The sequence below is a fragment of the Canis aureus genome, chromosome 10 (genome assembly GCF_053574225.1).
Source record: "Canis aureus isolate CA01 chromosome 10, VMU_Caureus_v.1.0, whole genome shotgun sequence".
NCBI classification, from domain to species: Eukaryota; Metazoa; Chordata; class Mammalia; order Carnivora; family Canidae; genus Canis; species Canis aureus.
Window position 1 is genome coordinate 63,321,631 of NC_135620.1, and position 18,827 is coordinate 63,340,457.

General features: G+C 35.2%; 2 protein-coding genes across 5 annotated transcripts in view; both read left to right on the forward strand.

The window, feature by feature from the left end:
• The window catches only part of FKTN (fukutin), a 74,863-nt gene that overhangs the window by 45,258 nt on the left and 10,778 nt on the right, over positions 1-18,827 (forward strand). Inside the window, exons 7-10 of one of the 2 annotated variants that reach the window (XM_077912785.1) lie at positions 276-405; positions 2,714-2,847; positions 4,365-4,492; positions 15,993-16,043. In XM_077912785.1, coding sequence (XP_077768911.1) covers positions 276-405; positions 2,714-2,847; positions 4,365-4,492; positions 15,993-16,043 — 443 coding nt within the window. The remainder of the gene's footprint in view (positions 1-275; positions 406-2,713; positions 2,848-4,364; positions 4,493-15,992; positions 16,044-18,827) is intronic. The other variant, XM_077912786.1, reaches the window with a different exon arrangement.
• TAL2 (TAL bHLH transcription factor 2) overlaps positions 1-18,827 on the forward strand; it is a 70,891-nt gene that overhangs the window by 20,113 nt on the left and 31,951 nt on the right. Inside the window, exon 1 of one of the 3 annotated variants that reach the window (XM_077912794.1) lies at positions 4,365-4,492. The exons of the other annotated variants lie outside the window; for them this stretch is intronic. The gene's annotated coding sequence lies outside the window, so the exon portion shown is untranslated. Of the gene's footprint in view, positions 1-4,364; positions 4,493-18,827 lie in introns of those variants that run through there. 3 annotated transcript variants of the gene reach the window in all.

Here is an 18,827-nt window from a genome sequence, read left to right on the forward strand (position 1 = left end):
GTGGAGGGAGTTGATAGAAGTGGAAGTCTCATCCTTTGGGAATCCTGGTTATACTCCTTTCCCTTTCACTTGTCTTTTCTAGAATCTGCCCCTGTAGTCTTATAAATGTGCAACAAATAAGGAAGTCTGACACTTGATTTTTTTTGACACTTGATTTTTTTATAATAGAAAAATTATAATATGGGATTAATTTTCAAATTTGACTTGGATGTCACAGAATTATTTCTAGAAATTTAGAAATGGTCGTAATAGCTGACTGTTTGTTATATCTGTAGCAATACCTTGATGATAACACTGTGGAAGCTATGGCCTTTCGGAAGAATGCAAAGGAATTATTGCAACTGGCAGCCAAAACATTAAAGAAATTGGGAGTACAGTTCTGGCTGAGCAGTGGAACTTGTCTAGGTAAAACTCTTGTTGCTTTACATTTGTCTTTTTGTCATTTTGTCCTCTGGCTTTAGGGATGACTGCTTGAGATGACAAAACATCTGTGATATTTGAAGTGTCATAGACAGAATAAATGTAGTGCATGTAGCAGGAATTTATTGATTTTTTAAAGAAATTAATTTCAGAAACAGAAAAGAGTTAGGAAGACCATGTTGTATGTGTTTACCAAAAACTATAAGTCATGTATAAAATTTATATCAGGATATATAGACTACATTTGATCTTCAGGTAATCCTTAGATTAGCATTTTATTATTCTATCCCAAAGATTGTTCTGCCATTTTAGAAAAAAAAAAAATCTGTTTTATTTCTTTATTTACACACTACACAAATGAGAGGAAGACTGAGGGAGTGTCATAAGGTCTTCCCACAAGTCTTTTCCAGGTCACTGATACTATCACTGGTTGGACATCACTGCCTTACCACATTCTATTCATTCTAAGAAGGGGAAATGAATTCTTTTCTAGAGTCCTTATGCAAGTTGCTGTTAGAATCAGAGAAAGATTGATGGATCTCTTTCCACTAAACATTACATCTCACACATTTATGTGATATATGCTTTAAGGTTTAACTTTTTTTTCTAAGGTTTAACTTTTTGAAGCAAGATTGTATTACAAACTATGTCATCAGAAATACTTCTTAATCACTTGTGTTGTATTATGCATTTTTAATCCATGTTTTTCTTCATTTAAGAGCAAAATGAGGGAGTTAGATTAGACACTATTTAAGGAGCCTTCCTTTTTTTTTTTTTTTTAAAGTAGGCTTCACACCTAGTGTGGAACCCAGTGCGGGGCCAGAACTCACAACCCTGAGATCAAAACCTGAGCTGAAATCAAGAGTCTGATGCTTTAACTAACTGATCCGCCCAGACACCCTAAGGAGCCTTCCATCTTTAATAGTTTATGAATCTTTCATGGATGTGGGGTGTGGATTTTTCTCAAGCTAGAGATAAGACCCCATCCTAGACTTCTAAAGATCTATGTTAAAATGAAGATAAAGTTTAGAATGCCAAATAGTATTGCCCAATAGCAATGCCGATAAGACAACTGTAGACATTTATGTACTTTCTGAATAATTTGGATTAAAGAATTAGAAGGATACTAGGGGAGACCCAAGAGCCTTTAGTAGTACTAAGGTATAGATTTTAGTTTTTTAGAACAGTACTATAGCACTTAATTGCCTTTTAATATTGACAATGTACTGAAAATTGGGGATGAAACTGCTCTTTTTTATATGACCCCTCAGGGGCACCAGGTAGTATAGTCAGTTAAGCGACCGACTCTTGGTTCAGCTCAGGTTGTGATCTCAGGGTCCTGAGATGGAGCCTTTGTTGGGCTCCATGGCAGTGGGGAGTCTGCTTGAGTTTCTCTCTCCCTCTCCCCCCACCACACACACTCTCTCTAAATTAATAAATCAATCTTTATGTTGATTTATATCAGACATGAGCTGTTCAGAGTTGCTCAGGAAAGGGATAATAGCTAAGCAAAAGAATTAAATTATATTGTGTAGCATGCCTTAAAGGCAGCCTTCATCATTAGAGGCTTATGATCAAACATTCTCAAAAGTTATATAATTTTTTTTTGTAATGTAATTTTTTTAATGGATGGCCCACCTAACATTTTTTTTTAAGATTTTATTTATTTATTCATGAGAGACACACACACACACACACACACACACACAGAGGTAGAGACACAAGCAGAGGGAGAAGCAGGCTCCGTGCAGGGAGCCCAATGGTGGGACTTGATCCCAGGAATCCAGGATCATGCCCTGGGCCAAAGGCAGGCGCTCAACCACTGAGCCACCCAGGCATCCCCCACTTAACATTTTTTTAATTGAATTTATTTATTTACAGAGTGTGGAGCCTGACTCAGAACTCAATACAACCCCTAGATCATAACCTGAGCTAAAACACCCAACTGACTGAGCCACACAGGAGGCCTGGCCCAGTTAACATTATTAAAGCTGATAGTTTATCTAGAAATAAAAATAACTCATGAAAATTTTTGAGGATGCTGAGTGCTCAGAGCAGTAAAAATGAAGGAAAGAAGGAAAGAGAAAAAGAAAGAAAGGTTCTTCTACAGATGGCTCCTTATAACCATAGATTTTTAGTTTGGGATTTAATTTTTTAAAAATAATTTTGGTAAAGCACTGGAAGTCTAATCTTATGAAATAAAAACCACTCTTACAAAGATCATAGAATAGTGACTAATTTTTTCCAAGCTTAAGATTTTAAAAAATTTTCTTGTTTCTTTTTTAATTTTTAGGGTGGTATCGGCAATGCAACATTATTCCTTATAGTAAAGATGTTGACCTAGGAATTTTTATACAAGATTATAAATCTGATATTATTTCAGCATTTCAGGATGTAGGACTTCCACTCAAACACAAATTTGGGAAGGTCAGTAGTAACAATCTGCTTTACTTCGTAAGTAACATGTCTCAAAGATAGAGTTTATATTAAACAGTTCAGAGATGGTTAAGAATGTTGCACGTGTCATTTTATCACTCAGTATTGACCAGGATGAGATCAGCAGAAGTTTCTTATGTGACTTCTGGACTCTTTAAGGAAAACCAGAAAAATCTGACTTTCTGTTGATAATGAGAAGGAGAAAAGGATCTTTTGAACTCTTGAAGGCGAGTTTATTGCCATTATGTTAGATAACAATATAACATAATTAATATACTGTATAATGTAAAATTAATACAATTATTAAGAGTCCCACCCACACTACCTGAAGTTATATTGTTTCTTATGAGTCACTTAATTTTATGTTCACTTAGGTGTCCTGTCATTATCAACGTGAAATGGTCCTTTGGTAGCTAAGGGTTAGAAATATAGAATCATTTCAAATAGTACTTAAATTTCTTATCTATTTCACATGTTCTGGGTCACAGCAATTTTCTCAGAGTTCAACTAGGAATAGGTCATCATGACTTAAATGAAATTTCCTTTTAGAGAATTTGATTTAATTTCTATGCCCCAAGCCCATGATTCCTTGCAAACATCTTACTCTTTTTTTTTTTTTTTTGCAAATAACATCTTACCCTTAATTTGTTAGTTCATAGGGAAATGTTGTCCTGGAAAGCAAGTAGAAGCATATTTAGTCACTAACAAATTATTTTCTTTATCGTAATTTTAGTTTATATGAAAATTTAATAAAATGTTTTTCAGAGGTTAGAGTCCAAGCAATAGAACTCTAGGCATGCAGCAGATGTTTACTGTACACTCACTGTATGCCTGGCACTGCCTCTGCACCTGGACACAAAAATAAGTAACAGTACTTATCCTTGAGGTGTTCACTGTCTAATTGGGGGAAAAAACACATAATAATTATGTGATTAGTGCTATAACAAGACAGATACATCAAGACTAATGGGAACATAATTATTTGTTAAGAAACTTAAATCATTAAGTTTCTTAAGGGAAATGCTCTCAAAATTCTTTGTACCTTTAACTTTTATTTCTTCCTCTTTTTTAAGTACATAATGTAATGATTTATGGTATGTAGATGAGTTTCTATGATACCACATTTACCTAGGTACTTATTATTGATTGAGATGAGAGACTTATTTCCTAACAGTTTTACTTGATTATTAAAGGGAATCATTTTTCTTGATTCCTTTCCTTCTTTAGTCAGAAACGGGCTCAGGAACAGGATGTTCTGCAGAGTGGTAATTTAGCTACTGTAAATCATTTCCTCTGAGTTTTCATTAATTGTCAGAAGCAACATTATTTTATATGCATTTAAGAAATGAAATGATGTCATGCTACTGATAAATCCATTTTCAGAGGGTTTCAGCTTTAAAAAAATGTTAGAATCAGTATTCTCTCTACAAAACAAAATCTTTTTTTTTTTTTTTTTTTTAATATACTTCCTTCATTTCAGTCTGTGAAAGTTTTCATCTTCCTCCTAGGTAGAGGACAGCTTGGAACTATCTTTCCAGGGAAAAGATGATATAAAACTCGACATTTTTTTCTTCTATGAAGAGACTGACCATATGTGGAATGGAGGCACTCAGGCCAAAACAGGAAAAAAATTTAAGTATGAATCAGATAAGTACTTATAAAAGGGGCCAGAGAAATAACTTCAGAAGGTAGAAATGAGGAAGCAACTGAAAAAAACAAAAGACTGTCACAATTTCACTATTAACTTATTCTTCCTCATTTTACCCATAAAGCCCAATTATGTTTGGAAAGTATGGACTGCTTATAAGGACAGTTTAAGAGGAGGAAGTGCCCCTGGGACTTCAGTCTAAAGAGTCATTATGATTAGAAGCCTTTGAGGCATCAGAAAGGGAAAAGCAAAACAAGGCACACTGTGGCCAGAGCTGTAGCCACAACACTAATTGGCTTTTTCAATAGTAAGAGCTTGTTAATTTGATGGAAATGGGCAAAGGGTCAGTAAGAAGGGGATAGTCAGGGTGAAGTGAAATTTAAGTGAGGATGTTGGGACTGAACTGCTTTGAAGCCATGAATGCTCAACAAGCTGTAGAATATGACTTCAACAATAACTGCGGGCTGATCCTTAAAGTATACTCATTGAGCTTAACAGCTACCATATTTTGTCAAATTTAAGATGATACGGATTATAAGATGCACCATTATTCTTTGTGCTATGAAGAAAGGAAAAATACTGCCAATTATAATTCTAAGACACATGATTCACAGATGGAAAAATTTGGGTAGGGGGAAATGTTTCAGAATTGATGGAGTGCAGTATGTTAGATTGACATTTTTAACATTTTTTTTAATGCTGTTACAGTAAAACTTTCTGATGAGAAAAGACAAAAATGACATTAGAACCACTATGTTCTCCTTTATGATGCAGTTGACCTATTCTCAATTCTGAGAGGGAAAGACAAAGAGAGGTGAATGAATGGGAACAGGAGCCCACAGAGCATGGGCTTTGGAGTCAGACAGACATGGGAGACTTCAGCTACTCCGTAACCAGTTCGTGGCCTTTAGCTTTTCTGAACATTAATCTCCTAGTCTGCTAACTTTGGATAGTATTACTGTGTTTGACTATATGAATATTTTGCATCTGTTAACATATAATCATCAAAAAAATCTTAGGAGGCAGGTATTTGGTGAGGTGCTGATACTGTAAGTAGTTGTTCAAGACTACACAGCACATAAGTGAAAGACTTAGACAGCAACCTGGCCTTTAGCCACCACTCCTCACTGCCTCCCTAATACACCTCACAATTTGAGGCACCTGGCAAAATGCTTAGCACTTACTCAGTTATCAGTAAAAAATGTGGTTATCATTATTATGATTACTAATGTGATTATTATCATTATTATGGTAGTTCTGTGACCCGAAGCATAAATTTGCCTCACTAACTAGCTAAGATTGGAGCTTCTTTGTTGAATACATTTGAGCCATTGGGCAGGGTGGGGAATTTCTATAACACAGAAGAGAAATGTCGTTTTCAGACTGGTTTTTCCTGGGTGCGTTGACACACCCTCTTGATATTGCTGAATCTTTATTTGAAGGTAAGGAGTCTTCATGTATGGCTGAATTCTCATTATAAGGTTAAGCTCTGATTAGAAGACAGAAATTAACATAAAATTGACATTCTCACTGTGGCTAGGTGAATGGGGGTAAGTGTTTATAACATTGGCTGTAGTTTGTTTATCCAAATATAATAAAGAAACTGAATTTGGAGGTGCGTGGGTGACTCGGTTGAGTGTCTGACTCTTGGTTTCAGTTCAGGTCATGATCTCAGGGTCATGAAGTAGAGCCCTGCATCAGGCTTCACATTCAGTATGGAGTCTGCTTGAGATTCTCTCTCCTTCTCCCTCTGCCCCTCCTGCTCGTGCTCACTCTCACTCTTTCTCTCTCTAAAATAAATAAATCTTTTAAAAAAATTGAAAAGTTAAAATTAGTGTATGATTTAGAGGCTTCTTTAAAAACTATAAGATAGTGTAGCACAGAAATTGAAGGGATAGAGCCAGTCTACTTGCTTTTGAATCCCAGCTTTATTCTTTACTAGCTCTATTACTGTGGGCAAGTTATTTAGCCTCTCTCCTGTCTCCTGTGCCTGTCTCCTCAAGTGTAAAATTGACAATAATAATAGAAATTGCTACATAGAATGGCTTTAGGGATTAAGTGAGTTAATACATAAAAAGTTTCGAAGAGAATTAAAGATGTCCTGAGTGTCAAGTAATTATTGGCTGCTATTATTACTACTACTAGTAGTAGGACAGGGGTAAAGAAAACTATTTCTCTTCTTCATCTTATGAGAAACTTACGGATTAGATACCTATATAATTAACTCAATATTAAACTCCCGAATCTATTCTTAGAGAACTCATATGAGAATCTCACCTTTTTTCTAAGAAAGGTATTTTCTAGAGCCAGTATTATCATTGTTTTTTTTTTTCCCAGTATTATCATTGTTATTCTTAAATTTCCTTCCGAGGCTTGAATATCTTTCTTCTCACTAACATGATCTGAAACCCACAAACTTCAAAAGAACGATTCATTTCTAACCAGTACATTTCTGCATAGAAAGAGCTTCTTTCATTCTGCTGTTACTGCTCTTTATGGTAGCAGTGTTTGGGAAGTGTGAAGTGTTCTGATTATTTAACAAGAGAAATGAGCAGTGATGGAACTGTCTGGACAGATGGTGTGAATCCCAGATTTTCTATCCTGTTACTGTGACCTTAAAAGGCAGAGAAAAGAACAGGGGATGGCTGTGTAGAGTAGTTTCTTTGGAAGATTCCTCCAGCCATATGCCATTTTCATTCTTTTCAGCTCTATTTACTTGAAGGAACTATAGTATTTTCACCACTACTATTCCTTGAGGGGGGAAAAAAGCTTTTAAAGCTACTCTAAAGGTCTTTTTATCTGTATAGTATTTTACTTTGTATTCATGTTCATTCTGAGAAAAGCTTAATACTATCATAGAATGCATTTTTTTAAAAAAAGGCTAACAAGGAACTCAGGAAGAAAGAAAAAATTCCTCCTTTTGAAACTTTACTCTGCATGCCTGCAAAATGATGTTTTTGGTCCTCAGATGTAATAATAATATTAATGTGAATAATAAATATATAGCTACTAGAGTATTAATACTGGTTATCTGGCACATAATAGGTACTTTATGTTTATTATCTCAGACAATCCTCACATTATCCCTGTGGGTTAGGTGTTCTCACTCCCAGTCATGAGAAAAGTAACACTTAGAGAAATGAAATAACTTGCTCATTAATGGTAGAACCGAGATTTAACTCCAGAGCTGCTGGGTTCTTAAGCCTAAGTTCTTATTTCTAAGACTTAATAGGTTGAGTGAGTTAATATATGAAATGCATTTACAACAGTACTTGGCACTTAGTAAGTACTCTATAAACATTAACTACTGCTGCTCCTATCATTACTATATTATTATTATTACTGTTTGTGCTACTGTGTTGCTCTGACACGAACATAGTTACCTTCAACACAGTGTTAACTTGGATTAGTTACTCCAGTGGGTCTGAATTTTGTATACTTATTTTTCTTCTCCAGAGTCCCAATCACTAGTAATAAAAAGTGATGAATATAATAACTGAGTCATCAGAATGTGATGTTTTTATTCCATAACTTCACAGTTCCTACAGATGCTGCCCAGGTTTCTTGGGGTTATTTCGTTCTTTCCCATCTGAGTCAGCTGATGTAAATAGGGGCCAGAAGTTTGAGAAGTAATAATAAAAACTATTTACCATGTGCCAGGCACTATGCCAAGCTTTTATATGCATCATCTCATTTAATCTTCACAAGTTTATGAGGGGGCCATTAATCTTGTCACCTTCATTTTATAGATGTAGAAGTTAAGGCAAAGCTAATACTCAGACGTGGGGCCATATCACTTCAGAGCCTATATTATATATACGTGATGTTAGCATCACCACGATCTATCATATTGTAAAGACTCCTGCTATGAACTAGCCCTTCTACTCTATGATATTATCAGAGTAATATAGCTACCTCTCTAACCTCTAATAGGACACATGGTACTCCATGAGCTAGTAGTGGGTTCCTTACACCTTCTGATATTTGTAGATATTCTGATATTTGTCTGATACTTCTGATATTTCTGCTTATTGTACAGATCTTCACAAAATTTGGATTTGTTTTCTGTGGGACTAGACTCCTATCCGAGTGTGGCTCTCATATAATGTTTCATTTATGCAGAGTTTATTTACTAACTCTATGTGCTAAGTATTCTCATGTGAACATACTTAGTTTCTGCTCTCAAGGATTTCATAGTATGGACCATGAAACAAATTATTAAAGTATTTTATCAACAGTATAGTAATTGATATATATATATATATATATATATATATATTATATATAGTTGAGATACCAAATCAAAGTCTGTCTAGAAGTGACAGCAAGGAAATGTGGCTTTAAAATAGAAAAGTTTGTTAGGTAGACTTGGTAGGAATATGGAGATCTACTACATGACTTGCCAAAGAGCATGGAGACCTTTGGGAAGCAGGTGGTAGAAGTATTTTGTTTCTTAATTGTTGTAGTGGTTACACAGGTATATGTGTTTCTCAAAACTTAAAATGGATGCATTTAATTATATGTAAATTACTTCTCAAAAAGTTTATTTAGAGGGATGCCTGGGTGGCTCAGTTGGTTAAGTGTCTGACTCTTGGTTTCAGCTCAGGTCATGATCCTAGGATCAAGCACCAGGGGTCCTAGGATCAAGCACCATGTCAGGCTCCATGCTCGATGGGGAGTCTGCTTCTCCCTCTGCCCCTCCTACTGCTTGTGCTCTCTCTCTTGTTCTCTCTCTCTCAAATACACTCTTTTTTTAAAAAGCTCATTTAGAAAAAAGTTTATATACAATGTTAAAAAAAAGCTTTGGGTGGTTTAGTCTATTAAGTGTCTGACTCTTGATTTCATTTCAGGTCACGATCTCCGGGTCATGTGTTTGAGTCCCACATTGGGTTCTGTGCTCAGCTCGGAGTCTGCTTGTTCCTCTCCCCCTCTTTCTTCCCCCACTCTTGCTTTCTCTCTCTCAAATAAATAAATAAAATCTTTTTTAAAATGTTGACTTAGAAAACCAACATGAGAAAAGAGCTCAAGATAATGTGCTGAAATAAGGGGATAACTGGGACCAGAAATGATGAATTTGATCAAGGCAGGCTACCTACAATTAGGTAATCTGAGTTCAAAATAAAAGAAGCTTTTTCTATTTTAGTATAAAATTTGAAGTCATAATTTAATCTTTATTTTTTAATTATTATATCCAAAGAGAAATACTATTAAAATTGTCTGAGAGAAAGCAAGCACAGCTGCATCTAATTGGTTGTTGATAAACTATAGATCCTATTTTTGAGAATTATTAAGTAGAAATAAAAATATCCTGAGGCTTTGTTTCTGACATTAAAGTTTTGTGCATACTTTAAATGGATAGTTTTTGATATAGTCATTATGCAGGTGCATTCAGGTGTTACACAATAACAACTATCCATACAAGCTTTAATTTGTCTACTCATTAATGATGATATAAATTTGTTCTTGTTTCTCTTATAGTATATAGATAATAAGTAGTTCTTTCCTATCGAGATTGTAGAGTTTAATAGTTGATAGGATAGGTGGAATCACTCCATTTACACTGTACGTCATGGGAAAATGAGGTTCAGTGGGTAGAATTTTATTTTATAAAACATGCATACACTGTGTATATTGGTTACATGTTAGAAGTTTGGGATAGGAGTGGAGTATGGGATCAATAAAGATCTCAGAGATTATATTCTAGCTTAGGCTCTGAAAAGTATATTACCCACTCCACTGTTACCCTTTTTGCTTCTGTATTATCTGTGGTGGAATTGTGAGAGGCTTAGTAGAAGAGATAATTTTTAAAATGCTAGTCAGTATACTATAACAATTCTAAAGAGTAGGTTCCAATTCTTAGAAAATTGGGCAAAAATGATGGTGATGACTTAATGTGGCACAGTTATTCCTCACTTTGCCATATCCTTTGGTCCAAGCATGCATCACTGTTGAATGTGTCTAAAAGACTTAGCTGATCAGCATCACTAATTAGGGAAATGCAAATCAAAATCACAATGAGATCTCACTTTACACCTGTCAAAAACACAAGAAATAACAAGTGTTGGTGAGGATGTGGAGAAAAAGGAACCCTTATACCCTGTTGATGGGAATGTAAATTGGTTCAGTATGGAGGTTCCTCGAAAAATTAAAAATAGAAATATATGATGCAGTAATTCCAATGTTGGATACTTACCCAAAGAAAACAAAAACACTAGTTTGAAAAGATGTATGTACCCCTGTTCATCTCAGCATTTTTTATAATAGTCAAGATATGGAAACAACCTGAGTGCCTGAGTGTCCATCAATAGACAAATACATAAGGAAGATATAATGTGTGTATACACACACACACACACACACACACACACACAGTGGGATATTACACAGCTCTAAAAAGGATGAGATCTTGCCATTTAAGAAAACATAAATGGACCTACAGAGTATTATACTAACTGAAATAAGTCAGACTGAGAAATATCATATGATTTCATGCATAAATGAAATCTGAAACAATGAACAGGCAAGCAGAAAGCAGAATCAGACCTATAAATACAGAGAACAAATTGATTGTTGCCAGAGAAGAGGGGGAAGGGAGCTGGCCAAATTGGGTGAAGGGGAGTGGGGACATATAAGCTTCCAGTTATGGAACGAATAAGTTATGGGAATAAAAGGCACAGCATAAGGAGTATAATCAGTATTGCAATAGCTTTGTATTGAGATAGATGGCAGCTATGCTTGTGATGAACATAGCATAATGTATAAACTTGTTACTATGAACACCTGAAGCTTATGTAACATGTGTCACTTATATCAAATAAATATTAAAAAATAAATATAAAAATAAATAAAATAAAATAAAAGATATAGCTGAGCCCTAAGAGAATGGAGTAAATGATTAAAAAAAAGGCAGTATTTAAACAGAATTCCCAAATTAAAGACAGACAACCAGGATAAATATTAAATCTACATCTAGATACTTTTTAAGGAAACTGTAATGTCAAAACCAAAAAATTTTGCAGGCTGCCAGATAAAATAGACTGCTCACAAAGGAACAGCAAATATACCTCTGCAACAATAGATGCCAGAAGATAATTCTGAGAGGTTATAGCATCTTTCAAAAGCTGCGGAAAAATAACTAAGTTATGTGCAAGTATAACAGCACTCAGGAAAGAAGTCAAGATAAAGACATTTACACGTATAAAAAGACTAAGAAAGTTCACATCTCAGAGATCTACACTTAAAGATCTATTAAAGGACTGAGAAGGAAGACATAATATATATGAAATAGTGGTGAACACAGAAATGGGTAAAATATGTCAGTAAATTTGTCAGCTGTTGCCTGTAAAAAATAAAATGACAATGTGTTACAAAGAGAAAAGTCAAAAAAGGAAAAATCTTGATGATAATAAGTTGAGGAGGAGGTGATTTGTCAGTGTTCAAGGAGTAAGTACATTTAAATTCTGTGTGTAGGAAGAAGGTAGAGATTCTGCATACATTCAGTTTTTATCAGAAAATCTTATAGTGAAATCTATAGTGAAGTATACTGTTAAAAAAAAAAACAGCTATTACAAAGAGTAACTACTACTAGATAGAAATATTATTTAAAATTTCCAAAAAGGGGCACGTGGCTGGCACAGTTGGTAGAGCATGTGACTCTTGATCTCAGGGTTGTGAATATAATATATAATATAATATATATATATTATATATATAATATATAATAATACATTGGGTGTCGAGATGATTTTATTTTAAAAAAAGTGTTTTTAAAAAGCCCAAATAGGGGATCCCTGGGTGGCGCAGCGGTTTGGCGCCTGCCTTTGGCCCAGGGCGCGATCCTGGAGACCCGGGATCGAATCCCACGTTGGGCTCCCGGTGCATGGAGCCTGCTTCTCCCTCTGCCTATGTCTCTGCCTCTATCTCTCTCTCTCTGTGACTATCATAAATAAATAAAAGTTAAAAAAAAATTAAAAAAAAATAAATGGAAATTCTAAATCTTTAAAAAAAAAAAAAGCCCAAATAAACAGATCAAAAGGGAATTTATAAACCTATATCAATGAAATTAGGAAAGGTGGGCTAAGAAAAGGTATGGCAAACTGAAAACATTTAAGGATAATCATTACAGCAGTTAGCAGTGTAATTGCACTTACTGTGTGTGTGCTAGACACTATTCTGATTATTCTATGCTAACTTCCCTCTGAGGTACTGTTAGTCCCTCATTTTATAAATGAAGAAATTAAGGCACAAAGGGATTAACAGCTGTAATAACTGATAAGAAAAGTGGTGCCAGGATTTGAGCCCAAGCAGTCTGGCTCTAGAATTCAAAATATGTCTAAATATAAAATTATTTATGAGAAATATTAACAGTTTAAACTAACCTTTATAGAGATGAAGATTAAACCAGGATAGAAAAACAGAACATAGCTATATAATACTTGGCAAGAGGCATACCTAAAGCAAAATCACCCAGCAAGGTTGAAATTACAGAGATGGAAAAAAGATACACCCCAATATTATTAACTAAAGAAAACTGCTGCTATAATTTTAGTATCAGACAAAATAGAATTTTAGGGGAAAAATATTAAAGGATTAAAAGGCCCACTACATAATTTTACAAGGAAATAGTCCACCAAGAAGTATGTATGATTTTAATAATATGGTCTCTAGTGGCTCTTTCAGTAAAGCATCAGACTCTTGATTTCAGTTCAGGTGATGATCTCAGGGTCATGAGATCAAGCCCCATGTGGGGCTCCACACTCGGTGTGTAGTCTGCTTGAGATTCTCTCTCTCCATCTTCCTCTGCTTCTCCCCCATTCTCTCTCTCAAAATAAATAGAATCTTTAAAGAATATATGGTCTTTATGTATGTAAATCAGAAACTGATGAAATTCCAATGAATATTTGACATGTATTCTAAAATACTTATTAGATTCTAAAATACTTTTATTTTAAAAACTGCTGATTCAACCAAAGAAGAAATTGGCAAAACTACTGAAAATATGAACAAAATCAACAAGCTTAATTTATTGGGTATTATATAAAAGTCTTTACCCAACAAATGCTGAATATACTTTCTTACCTGCTATAAAATGGAACATTTATAAAAAGTTGATTATGTAGTATATCATAAAGGCAATCTTAATAAATTTCAGAGCATTAATAAAAATCTGTGTATGTGAGAGAGAGTGAGAAAGGGAGAGGGATGGAGGGAAGGACATTCTGTACGTTAACAGATTAAAGGAAGAAACCCTACATGATTATTTCAGTAGATGGCATTGTATGACCACAATGGAATTAAAGACATCTTTATTTTATTTTATTTTATTTTATTTTATTTTAATATTTTATTTGTGATAGACATAGAGAGAGAGAGAGGCAAATACACAGGCAGAGGGAGAGACAGGCTCCATGCCAGGAGCCCGACATGGGACTCGATCCTGGGGTCCCAGGATCGCGCCGTGGGCCAAAGACAGGCGCTAAACCGCTGAGCCACTGAGGGATCCCAAAGACATCTTTAAAATGTAGGGAAACTTTAAAATGCCTTCCTTAATAACTAATGACTTAAAAAGGAAATAATAGTGGGAATTATAAAATTTTTAGGACTCAATGATAATGTATTACAGATCAAAACTTGTAGGATGCAGTTAAAAGAAGAGAGATAAACTTATAGCCTTAAAAGCATTTAAATATGAAAAAATAGATTTAAAAAGAAAAGCATTTAATTAAAGTAAAAGAATATTCAGCCTAGGCAAATAGAAGAAAGCCAAGAGAAAAAAATTAATGAAATAAAAAAACAGTATCAAAGGTCAACAAATCCAAATGCTGGTTCTTAAAAAAAATAATAAATTAAAAACTAATAAACAGACATCTAGCAAGATTGATCAAGAAAAAAAGTAAAATTAAGGACAATTTACCGAAGCCCAAGAGCTTTAGAGTCTACAAAAGGTCTTTGAAAATAGATGAGTTACTATCTCGTCGTGGTCCTGAGACTTGGTTTCAGTCTTTGAGAAAAATGAAGAAATAAATTTGCTGTATATTTGTCACCAGCACTGTTTTGTTTGTTTGTTTTCTGCTTAATTTCAAAGATACAATGCAGTTACTTTGGGGGTGGGGGGCACTCATCTTAAAAAAATGAGCATTAAATATATTTGGAATAGCAGAAGGTTAAGTAGTTTCTTTTTTTATTTTTATAAATTTCTTTTTATTGGTGTTCAATTTGCCAACATATAGAATAACACCCAGTGCTCATCCCGTCAAGTGCCCACCTCAGTGCCCGTCACCCTGTCACCCCCACCCCCCACCCACCTCCCCTTCCACCACCCCTAGTTCGTTTCCCAGAATTAGGAGTCTCTCATGTTCTGTCTCCCTTTCTGATATTTCCCACTCATTCTTTCTCCTTTCCCCTTTATTCCCTTTCACTATTTTTTATATTCCCCAAATGAATGAGACCATATAATGTTTGTCCTTCTCCAATTGACTTATTTCACTTATTTCACTCAGCATAATACCCTCCAGTTCCATCCACATCCAGTTCCTACAGATGCTGCCCAGGTTTCTTGGGGTTCTTTCTTTCTTTCCCATCTGAGTCAGCTGATGTAAATAGGGGCCAGAAGTTTGAGAAGTAATAATAAAAACTATTTACCATGTGCCAGGCACTATGCCAAGCTTTTATATGTATCATCTCATTTAATCTTCACAAGTTTATGAGGGAGCCATTAATCTTGTCACCTTCATTTTATAGACGTAGAAGTTAAGGCAAAGCTAATACTCAGACGTGGGGCCATATCACTTCAGAGCCTATATTATATATACGTGATGTTAGCGTCACCACGATCTATCATATTGTAAAGACTCCTGCTATGAAAATAGCCCTTTCTACTCTATGATATTATCAGAGTAATATAGCTACCTCTCTAACCTCTAATAGGAAACATGGTACTCCATGAGCTAGTAGCGGGTTCCTTACACCTTCTGATATTTGTAGATATTCTGATATTTGTCTGATACTTCTGATATTTCTGCTTATTGTACAGATCTTCACAAAATTTGGATTTGTTTTCTGTGGGACTAGACTCCTATCCGAGTGTGGCTCTCATATAATGTTTCATTTATGCAGAGTTTATTTACTAACTCTATGTGCTAAGTATTCTCATGTGAACATACTTAGTTTCTGCTCTCAAGGATTTCATAGTATGGACCATGAAACAAATTATTAAAGTATTTTATCAACAGTATAGTAATTGAAGTATATATTATATATAGTTGAGATACCAAATCAAAGTCTGTCTAGAAGTGACAGCAAGGAAATGTGGCTTTAAAATAGAAAAGTTTGTTAGGTAGACTTGGTAGGAATATGGAGAAAGGCCTAATAATAGTTTACTTAACTATTTTTCTCTTTAAACTATTTCTATTTTTCTTCTTATTAGAAAATTCTATGAGTATTTTTTACATAAAGTAAAAGATTAATTATGGATTGTTTCCTTGACTAGATTCCCAGAAATGAAATCATTATTGTTTGTGCTGTTTGAGAAGTACAAAGGGTAAGTGAGTAATGTTCCAATACCAGTAAAGTCCAAGATTTTATTCCTCAGTCTTGTTTTTCCTTTGACTCGTTAGGACTTAGAAGTTGTATGGGCTTCCTCAGTCTTCCTTGCAGCATGTTTTATTCTGTCTTTTCACTCGTACTTTTTATTTTTATTTTTTGTTAAGATTTTATTTATTTATACATGAGAGACACAGAGAGAGACAGAGACAGAGACACAGGCAGAGAGAGAAGCAGGCTTCTCATAAGGATCCCGGGATCACACCCCGAGCCAAAGGCAGACGCTGAACCGCCGAGCCACCCAGACACCCCTCACCCCTATTTTTTAGATAAACTTTTTATTTTATGATCATTTTTGATTTACAGAAAAGTTGCAAAGATAATACAGAGTTTCTGTATGCCAGTTATTCCTAATGTGGTACCACAGTACCTTGCTCAAAGCTAAGAAACTAACATTGGTGTATTACAATGAACTGAATTCCAGACATGATTTGGGTTTCACCAGTTTTTCTCCTTAATGTCCTTTTTCTGTCTTAGGATATAACTCAAAATACCACATTGCATTTAGATACCCAGCCTTTTGCAACTTCTTTGAGACCAAGATTTTAAGCATGTCACTAAGTAGTACCGGCTTACAATATATCATGACATGTCCCAGTTGTGTCCATTCAAGGGCATTGAGTTCCCTTTTTTGATGTTGCTCCTCAGTACTCTTAACTGGAAATAATCTCTCATTGTTCTGAATTTCCATAGATTTTTTTTTTTCCTTTACTTTTTCATACCTTATTTGGGAACTTCTGATGATTTGGCTTTCCTTTCTGAGTTATAGATAGAATCAGGCCAGGTAAATCTGTTGGTCTGAGTGAGACCTGAGCCCTACGTGAAACCAAAATCAGTCCTTAAGTGCATTTGTTTTATTAAGATGATAAGGTAATAATACCAGACTGGTATCTTGATCCAGCTACCACCTTTTTGGCATCAGAACCACAAGGTCAAGCCACCCAGTTTTTTCAGCCATTCTGTTTTACCAGAAGTTAGTTAGTTGTTGAATCTCTACTCCTAGGTTCTCTCAGCTTTATAGATTGATACCAAGCTCCCATGGTTTTAGCTCTCAAAAATATATTTGCCTTTTTAGTACTTATAGCTGTGAAGCTAAAACGACGAATTTGAATTATTTCTTTAAATTAATGTATTTAGGGCGGCCCCGGGGAGGCTCAGTGGTTTGGCGCCCGCTTCAGCCCAGGATGTGATCCTGGAGACCCAGAATTGAGTCCCGCTCGGGCTCCCTGCATGGAGCCTGCTTCTCCCTCTGCCTGTATCTCTGCCTCTCTCTCTCTCTCTCTCTCTCTCTCTCTCTCTCTCATGAATAAATAAATAAAATCTTTAAAAAAATTTACAAAAAAATAGTGTATTTAAAACATAGACTTTTCTAAAAATGATCTCACATTTCCTATTCTATTTATATCTTTATATTTTACAACAGATATATTGTCTTAGGTTTCCTTAATTGTATCTCCAAACCTCTACCTGTATACAATATACAGAAGTGGGAGTTAGTTATATAGTTAACTTTGTTTATTTGGTTTTTTAAAGAAAGGGTTATTTCAGGGGAACCTGACTGCTGCGTTAGTAGAGCATGTGACTCTTGAGCTAGGGGTTGTAAGTTCAAGCCCTACATTGGGTATAGAGATTACTTAAGATAAAATAAAGATAAAATCTTTTTTTAAAAAAAGATTACCTCAGAATGAATAAATGGCAGACCTTTCATCTGTGTGAGGTAAATGATATTTTTTAAGACCACCATATGTTTTGTTTAAATGTAATTCTAAGGGTGCCTGAGTGGCTCAGTTGGTTAAGCATCTGTCTTCAGCTCAGGTCATGATCTCAGGGTCCTGCGATCAAGCCCCGAGTCAGGGTCCTGCTCAGTGGGGAGTCTGCTTCTCCCTCTCCTTATCCCCACTCATACTCTTTCTCTTGCTTTCTCTCTCTCTCTCAAATAAATAAATAAAATCTTTTTTAAAAAAGAATGTAATTCTATAAAGTTTTCTATAAGGTAGTAGTCCAGGAGAAATAAAAACATATTTTCACTGAAAGAGTTGACATGAATGTTCATAGCATTCTTACTTATGGTAGCCAAAAAAAGAAAGAAAAGAAAAGAACCCAACTGTCCATTTTCTGACCAGATAAACAACTTACATGTTCATGCAGTGGCATACTACTCAGCAATAGAGAGAAATGAACTACTGATACATGCAATAACATAGATGAATGTCCAAAATATGCTTAGTGGAGGAAGTCAGACATACTACGTAGCTGCATGTATTTGAAATTGTAGAACACGCATAACCAATGAAGGATGTTGTTAGATCAGTGATTGAGACCATACACTGTTTGTCCTTCTCCGATTGACTTATTTCACTCAGCATAATACCCTCCAGTTCCATCCACGTCGAAGCAAAAGGTGGGTATTTGTCGTTTCTAATGACTGAGTAATATTCCATTGTATACATAGACCATTCATCTTTCGATGAATTCATCCATTTCGATGATTCATCCATTCATCTTTCGATGGACACTGAGGCTCCTTCCACAGTTTGGCTATTGTGGACATTGCTGCTCTAAACATCGGGATGCAGGTGTCCCGGCGTTTCATTGCATCTGTATCTTTGGGGTAAATCCCCAACAGTGCAATTGCTGGGTCGTAGGGCAGGTCTATTTTTAACTCTGAGGAACCTCCACACAGTTTTCCAGAGTGGCTGCACCAGTTCACATTCCCACCAAC